The sequence below is a fragment of the Leucopleurus acutus genome (assembly GCF_964270905.1).
Source record: "Leucopleurus acutus genome assembly, chromosome: 6".
In the NCBI taxonomy this organism is placed as follows: Eukaryota; Metazoa; Chordata; class Mammalia; order Artiodactyla; family Delphinidae; genus Leucopleurus; species Leucopleurus acutus.
In genome coordinates this window covers 110,639,376-110,647,762 of record NC_139149.1, presented here as the reverse complement: position 1 = coordinate 110,647,762, position 8,387 = coordinate 110,639,376, and the positions used below count along the sequence as shown (strand labels likewise).

The window sequence follows — 8,387 nt, the reverse complement described above, 5'->3', positions numbered from 1 at the left end:
CTGGCCTGGCGCTCGCTGGGAACACTCTGCGGGTGGCAGGCCTCTCTTGCACCCCGCTCCCCACCCAGGGGGCGTCTTTCTTGACTCTGCTTTCATCCTGGCACTCAGCTCCCTCTAAGGTCCTTCAAAGGGTCCTTGTGTACCCACCAGCCAAGAACAAGGAACGAGCTGTGTCTTCAGAAATCTCCAGCAACCTTGGCCCCAGACAGGCCCTCCGACGGAGATGGCGACAGGAACTTTCACACCAGAAAGAAAATCAGTCCCCTTTTATTGAGAAAATAGAGTCGACCCCTCAATCTTTTCCCAGGTGATTCGATCCTGATACGAGGTGGCATCCTTCTGCAGCCACCCCCAGGGACCCCTGAACCTGAGTGGGGCGGCTCACGAGGGCCACGCCGTCCCTTCACAGGGGCGAATGCTGGTCTGCTTAGGCCCTGCAGAAGTAGGCGTGCAGGTCGGGCAGGGTTCTGGAGCGGGGCTGGGACGGGCACGGGGGTGCCAGGGCAGGGTTGTGGCTGTGGGTGGAAGAGTGGCCGAGGCAGGTCGTGTCTTGCTGAAATGAGGGAAGTGGAGGGAAGAACACCACCTTCTCCCGAGGCCTGGCCCCTTCTCCCTCCAAATTCTTCATAAATAAAACTTCACATTAGTAAAGGAATGTCCACTTCCAGGGTCGAACCGGCTGGTTTCCGGCTGGGGAGCCAGGCCTCACGGGGCTGCAGGAGGGCCCTCGGCTTGGGCTGGGTGGGCAGCACCGTGACTGCCGGGGCCGGAGCACTGCTCTTTGGCCCTGCGTCAGGGGGTGAGGTGGGGCTGCAGCCCATCCAGAGGTTCTGAGAATCGCTGAGGTAGTCAGAGTGGCCGGTCATGCTTCCAGACAGACGGGAGCCGGAGGGAGCATCACAGGACGCAGCTAGGAGTGAAGTCAACTGGGAGTAGACTGGGCAGCCAAACCCCAGGTAGGTCGGGGGGCGGGGGTGTGCTGAGGGCCTTCTGCGGCTCAGTCTCCAGGAGACCCAGGGGCGTGAGAGGGCCTGTGTGCCTGCACAGGGCTCAGCTTCTCCTGAAAGGGCTGCCTGGGCCCGTGGGGAGACTGAGGCATTTCACAGGAGAAGGAGAATCTTCTCCGTGAAGGTGAGAGGGCAGCCGCAGACCCATCCAGGGGCAGGTCCAGCCCAGGTACCTGAGCACAGGGTTCCTCCAGAGGCCACCAGGGCCTCCCACCGGGTCAGAGGGAGCCAGGCCACAGACCCAGGTTAGGAGGGCTGCCAGGGGCCAGGGGCCTCGCTCCCCAGAGGACTGTCTCCAGTCTGGGCAGTTCCAAACGTTCCCGGGCCTCAGCTCTGGCTACCTGCACCCCACCACACCTGGGGACACGTAAGGCCCACCCCTCCGCCTCCCCGCGGAGACCAAAGGCTGTGCCCTGGCCTCGCACTTGCAGCCTCATGCCTTCCGGGGCTCGAGGGCACACGCCCTGGCCTACCCTGGCGGCCCGCCCGGTGTCAGAGCACCTGGAGCTTGCGGGAGCAAGTGAGGTTGCCGTGCACCAGACCCCACATGGCAAGCAGCTCGGTGGGCAGCAGCTTGTGCACGACGAGCATGGAGCGGAAGAAGCAGGGCTCCTTGTTCATGCGGCTGTTGCGGTTCCGCGAGATGCCAAACGTCTTGAAGCCCTCATGGGCCGTGGGCTGCACACCCAGCACCTCCAGGCACATGCCCAGGAAGACGTCGTCGATGGGGTAAAGCTCCAGGGTGTCGCAAGCGTGGTGCAGGCGCCGGGCCAGGCCCCCGGCCATAAGGAAGCCCCCTCCGCCTGCGTACGGCGGGTAGCTGGCCTGGCTGTACAGGGCCCCGGGGATGTAGTATTTGTTATCCTTCCTGCGGATGGGCCGAGCGTGCTGAAGGACGTCACCCACAAACAGGTCTTCCTGGGGCCGCCGGTCAGCCAGAAATTCCAGCAGGTTGGTGGGGTTGACGAAGACATCATCGTCGCCCTTGAAGATGAAGCGTACGTCGGGGCAGTAGATGTCAAGCCACTTGAGGAAGTGGATCTCCTTGAGGGTCAGGTTGAAGAAGCTGTCAAGAAAGTCCCACTGCAGGATGTCCCCATAGATGCGGTCCTCGTAGGCCAGCAGCTGCTGGTAGTGGGCCCTCTCCTCCTGCTTGGAGGCTGTACCCAGGAGGAAGAGGGTGTGCACGGCGCCGCGGCCCCGGCCCGCCGACTCCTGCTCGCGGCCCCAGGTCTGGCGGATGGCCTCGCGGCGGTCGTGCTGTGTGATGACGGACTTGACAACCACCAGGAGATAGACGTCGCCGCTGCACTTCTCTGGATGGTTCAGCAGCATGGGGAAGTATCGGCAGTGGCGATAGAACAGAAACTGCTGGAAATGTGGCTCCAGGCCCTGGAACCAGGGCTGGTGGGTCAAGTTTACATTGGCTGAGCAGTTAGTGGTGGTCACATCCCAGGCCTGGGGCCCCCGTGAAACCATGGGTGTGAGGGTGACCGCATCCTTCGGGTTCTTCCAGAAGCTGTCAGGGTTCACCAGGTGTCCGCTTGGTTTCTGGGCCTTCTGTAACCCGAGGGTGGGTAGCAGGGGCTCCTGCAGAAACTGGCTGGGGGTCAGACTGCGCTGGAATACTGTTACAGCCACAAGCAGGGCCAGCGACAGGCACACACTCTTGTAGATGGTTCTCTTCCTTGGGTGGGGGGACGGGTAGTGAGGTGGGGAGAGGATGGTACAGAGGAGAGAAGAAAGGATGAGTCAGTCCCCTTGTACAGAGGTGCAGTCCCAGATGGGCAAGTGGACCCTGGACACAGACTCAAGTCCCTGGGCCCCTAAGCGGTCAGAGGAGGGTCCTGCTTCCTCTCTCATCCTGACCTCCCTCCTCCAGGACCAGGGGAGCCACACAGCACAGAGCTTAAGTACAAACACTGTGGAGTCAGGCTGCTAGGATTCAGATTTTGGTTCCGCTAATTACAAGCTGAATGGAGAGGTCCAGTGGGTCTCCCTTAACCTCTCTGAGCCATGATTTCTTCTTTTCCGAAATGAGGATAGCATGCAATTGGAGCGCTAGCTGCAGTGCCGGGCACACAGTGGGTATGGAGTCGGGGGAATGCTGTGATTCCCCGAGGATGACCTCTGCCCTGCTCCCCACCTCTCCTTCAGGCACCCCCTTTGCTTTGTGCAAGCCTGGTGAACCATCAGAGAGTACACCTGCTCAAAAAGTGTGGGGGACATTGGGGAGCCGGCTCTAACTTGGGACCTGAAGAAGCCTGTCCCTCCCCCGTCCCCCCGTCGACAGAGGCCTGAAAGTGGGGCGAGCATCTCCCAGCATGCCCACTGCCCCCATATGCCCACTAGGAGAGGTGAAGTCCCCCAGCTCGCAGCTGTATCCCCACTCTCCAGGGTCCCTCATAACAAGTTAACCTCACCACACCCCTTTCGGAAGCAGAAATCAGTTTTTTCTTTTCCAGGAGTGCTCGCAGAGCCAGAGCCAGGGCCCTGAGTCCCTGGACCCTGAGCCCTTGGACCCCAGGACCCTCTCTCCTCAGCTCACACTCTGGGGGTGGCCAGGCCACCTGCCATGTACTCTCCTGTGGAGACATAGGAGCTGGGGACTCCGGTGGCGTGGGGGGGGGGGGCAGGCCAGAAAAGCCCTGAGTGCCAAGAGGGGAGATATGGGAGAGAGACTGTAAAGTGGTGAGACAGGAACCAGGTAGAGCAGCCTGGAGTGGCCTCAGGACCGGCTGATTAGGCGGCAGGCACCCGGGGCGAGTGAAGGCTGAGCCCCATGGACAGCAATTTTCCATGGGGTCCCAAGATTTCCTGGAGGAAGACTGGATCCTCTCAGGTGCTGGGACAGGGATGTGACCCAAGACCGGATCCTCCCAGGGGGTGGGAGCGGAGTGCTCCGGGCTGGCTTTCCCGCCCTGGGGGTTTCGGCAAAGCCGTCCACACCCCGGGTCGGGAGCCGGACTGGAGGAAGTACAGAGGGGGTCACCCCCCTCCACCCCAGGCTGGCACCAGCCCCCAACGGGAGGAGAGGAGAAGGGGATAGGTGGGCAGGCGGGAGGCACGAGCTCCCCGGGAGGAAGGAGAGCCACTCGGGGGTTGAGGGTAGAGGACGGGGGTCGCCCAGGACGCAGGAGGCCCTCGGAATGGAGGACGGGACCCAGCTGCCGGCGAGACCTTGCGTCGCTAACTCCCCGGGTGCGGGAGTGGATGTGCGTGCCTCGGTGCCCGGGCGTAAGGGAGCAGAGGCGCCGCCGGGGAGGGCTGAGCGCACGGGCCCCGCGGTCCCCGGTCGCCGACCGGCCGGTGCAGGCGTCGCGCAGAGCCAGGCATCTCCGGCCACCGCTGTGCCAGCCCATCTGTGCCCGGGAAAGTGAGGCCAGCCCGGGACACCCAGCGGGGCATGCCTCCCCGCGCCCCCAGCCCGGGTCCCCCGGCCCGACGGCCCCACTCACCACAGAGACATGGCGGCCCGGTCCAGGGCGGCGGCGGAGCCGGGCGCGCGGATCGCAGCTCTGGGCACCGCGGCTCGGGGACGGCGGGCGGGGACCTGGACCGGGATGGGCACCGGGACGGGGGCGGGCGGGGGCGGGCATGGGCGGAGGCCGGGACGCGCCCCCGCCGAGGCTTTCCTCTTCCCCGCGGCCGGAGGAGGGGCCGGGAGGGTAGGCGTTGGCCCAGGTACCTTAACCCCTTCGGCGCCCCCGGCCCTCCATCCCCGCGGCCGCGCGCCGAGCCCTCAGCCCCGCGCAGGGCGGCAATTACCCATTTCCCGGGGGTGGCGCCCGAGCCCCGGGAGCGCCCGGAGCCGCCCAGGATCACTCGGCCCGAGCGTGAGTGGCTGAGTCAGGACTTCGGAGCCCACGAGGGTCACTCACGCCCCCAGGGACGCGGTTTCCCACGCGGGGCTTCCCTGGGGTCGCCGGCCCCTCTGGACTCTTGCGGACCGGGACCCCACCCACCTCCAACCTCCCCAGGCGCGCGGGGCCCAGCCATTTCCCTCCGGCCCCGTCCGGACTTTTTCTGGGTGGGGGAGGCAGAGGCAGACAGGGCTTCCTTTCCCCCCTCTGTTTCCCTCTGCCCTCTCCCCTAACACCCCCCGCCCCCCACCCCCGCACCTAGCTACCTAAGGCTGGGTCTACCGAGGAGAGGGACTGGGGCTGGGAGAGCAGAAGCCCGCGCAGAGGTCAGGGGGAGGCCGGGCTGCCTGAGTGGGGACCCCGGCCCAGGCTTCAGCTCAGCCCAGCCTTGAAACCTTCTCTGTGTCCCCGGACAATAGCCCTCTCCATCTCTGGGGTCCTTCTCGCCTCTGGAAGCCCCTCCTCACCACCAAGGAAAGGCCTCTCTGCCGGCCCAAACTTCCTTTTCATCCATCAACAAGTATTTCACTCGAAACCTTTTTTGTCCCTAAGCCTTTATTAATCTGTTTGTGTACGACACACCCAGGGACTCCTAGGGAGTGGGCTGCACAAAGACAGAGAACTCACAGGGGCGTTCTTGGCCCGGGTGGGTCTGGGGTGGTGGGCGTTCCATCCAGGTGACTTCCAGAATCCTCTAACAGGTGATGTCTGTCCTAGCCTTGTTCCATGGTGAGGTCCCATCACTGAGCTTACAGTAGGGCCTCAAAAAGGCCCACAGTAGGGCTTCCCTGGTGGCGCAGTGGTTGAGAGTCCACCTGCCGATGCAGGGGACACAGGTTCGTGTCCCGGTCCAGGAGGATCCCACGTGCCGCGGAGCGGCTGGGCCCGTGAGCCATGGCCGCTGAGCCTGCATGTCTGGAGCCTGTGCTCTGCAACGGGAGAGGCCACAGCAGTGAGAGGCCTGCGTACCGCAAAAAAAAAAAAAAAAAAAAGGCCCACAGTAGTGAAACAGAAGCATTTCACAGTCCAGTAAATAACAGCTAACATTCATCAAGCAGTGCAATATGCAAAGCACGGTCTAGGCCCCTGCGTGAAATGACTGAGTCCTAGAGGCTGTTATTATTACCACTTTACAAAGGAGGAAGTGGAGGTGCTGCCTCCAGTGAGTCAGGTCTCATAGTAGGCAAACCCAGGAAGCCTGCCTGGCTCTGGAGGCAGGCCCTTTTGCCCTTCACTCAGGGAAAGCAGTGACAGGGAGCAACTTCCTGCCAAGGGGCACCCAGGGAGGCCAGGAGGCCTTCAGGTACAGTCAGAGGCAGGTAGTAGGAAGCCTAAGGACCCCAGCTGGACCCCAGGCCCCTGAGACTCCGGTGAGGAGCCCTTTCTTTAAGGCTCGAGGGCCCATTGGAGGGGTAGGAGAAAGCCAGCACTCAATAGCATTTTTCCTGGATGTTGCAAGCCTCAGGGAGGGACTGTGAAGGGCCTTTCAGTTCTCCTCTCCAGAGGAGAACCCTGGGACCAGCGTCTTAGTAACAGCCCCTCCCAAGTACCAGAGCAGGAAGAAGGTCTGATCTGCAGCCCAAAGCCCCCCTTGGCCTGTCAGCCTGCTGTTGAGGGCCACCCACAGTCCCACTGACCACCCATCCTGCAGGGCACCAGGTAGTTCACTGCCCAGGCTTCTGTGTTCTCTTGCTTTGCCCTGCAAGTATGGCCTCGATGGAGGGCTAGTGCTGGCCTGGCTGAGGAGAGCCCGCCCTGCCTCAGCACTGACCTCTCACCTGGAAGCTGCGGGGTCTTTTTAGGAGCCTAATGAGGGGTGGACACAGTGATCTCTGGGAAGGGGATTTGAGCCCAGGGTTAGGGACTGGAGCAGCAGTGTCGGGTCCGTGGGTCTGCACTTCCTGCATGTCACCGGGGGCAGGTGGCTTATCGCCCTGAGACCTGTTTCCTGGCAGCACGGAATTACAGAGATGACGCATGTGAAGCTTGATCAGTGCCTCCTGCGACGTGGCGAGCCAATCCATAGGCCCCAGAACCCAGGAGGGTTCAAAGGTGACAATGGGAAGACCGCCGCCAAAGGCAGCAGAGTGTTTGCCAGTGGAATCTGGTCCATTGAGAGGAACAATTTGTCATCATGGATTCATTTGATCTGTGCCTCGGTCAGACTCAGCCTGGGAAATGGATGACAGTTAAATACTCAGTGCTCGACTCTGGGGTGGGAGCCAGGCCAGCCCCTGGTCAGCTTGCACCGTCAGTCTGACAGGCTCCCCTGGGGCTGCTTGGGCCTGTCCCTCTCAGGAGTGCCAGAGCTCACCCAGTCTGGCCCACTCCACCTGTCCCAGCCCCTGCCCTTCGGGCAGAGTCCCAGCAGCAGATTCCTGCTGACGTCTCAAGCCTTGACGGGGGTGGTCGAGTGAGGCCCCTGAGGAGGCAGAGGTCAGTTTGCAGATGGAATCTGTCACCTGCCCCACAGCCGTGGCTGAAGACAGAGGGAAGCTGCAGAAACTGATCCGGGAGGTGGAGGGGGCCCTGGAGGGAGGGTGGGGGAAAGGAAGCAACCGGTTAGGCGGGGCTGGCGTGGGTCCCAAGCATGGTGGAAGTGGGTCAGCTGTCCCTGTCACATGGCCATCCTCTGCTCCCCTCAGGTTGACGTTCTGCCCTGAAAGAGGGAGCTCAGTGAGCCCTGCCTGGGAGATCGCCAAGAGCCCCCTTCCCCCTCCCCCTTCCCCCTCCCCCTCCCCACTTTCTTTCACATCAGCCCCACCAACCCTCCAGAACTGGTTGGGATCCTGACCCTGCTGGTTTCCCCTGGGATGAAAGCCCGGGGCCCAGAGCCTACTGAGCCCTCAGATGTGGAGGGCCCTCTGCAGGACCAGAGGATGACCTGGGCCAGCCTCTGGCCAAGGTGTGAGGAGCTCTGGGCACTTGGGAGAGAGGGGATGGAGCTCAGAGCTGGGCAAAGGCTGCAGGGTGGAGAGTGGCCCTGGCTGTGGTCCCTTAAGTGCAGCATGTGTGAGCGTGTGAATTCACATCCTCCCCAAGTAGGAGTCTACGCTCCAGGGGCAGCCACGGCCAGTGCTTCGAGGGTGGCCATCTACATTTGCACCGTGGGGTCTGTTAATTCACACTGGAGTGTCAGAAGCCATCGCTCTTTGGTGAAGATGTGTGCCTGGCAAGAAACTGCACAGGCCCCTCTGTTCGAGCCTGAATGAGCCCCATAACCCAGCAGAGCAGTGCCCTGGGCCCAGAACTTTCTGTAATTGGTCTTGGGTGCCCCCCCCCCCACCTACAGTGATCAAACTGGAGGGTTAGCCAGTCCTTGGTCAGCATGAGCATGTCCTTGAATTTGCCCTGGGATGGAAAGTGGTTCTCCCTCGGGCTCCTGGGCAGGGGTAGGAGGTCTGCTTTTGTGCTTCTCCGCAATAGGTGCTTTAAGTGGGGCAGCATTGATTGCACTGTCACACACCACCTGTCCAGGAGGTGTGGGGTGAGGCCCACTGTCCTCACCTACCTCTGG

At 62.4% G+C, this 8,387-nt stretch overlaps 1 protein-coding gene across 1 annotated transcript; it reads right to left on the bottom strand.

Moving 5' to 3' along the window:
• Positions 1 to 1,499: 1,499 nt before the first annotated feature.
• On the bottom strand, positions 1,500 to 4,519 carry B3GNT7 (UDP-GlcNAc:betaGal beta-1,3-N-acetylglucosaminyltransferase 7; the record flags this gene model as incomplete). The annotated part of the gene is made up of 2 exons (XM_082840992.1): positions 4,466 to 4,519; positions 1,500 to 2,694 (listed from the first exon to the last, which is right to left on the bottom strand). The coding sequence occupies exons 1-2, from the start codon at positions 4,474 to 4,476 to the stop codon at positions 1,500 to 1,502; spliced, it is 1,206 nt and encodes a 401-aa protein (XP_082697118.1). The 5' UTR covers positions 4,477 to 4,519.
• Between the last annotated feature and the right edge of the window lie 3,868 nt (positions 4,520 to 8,387).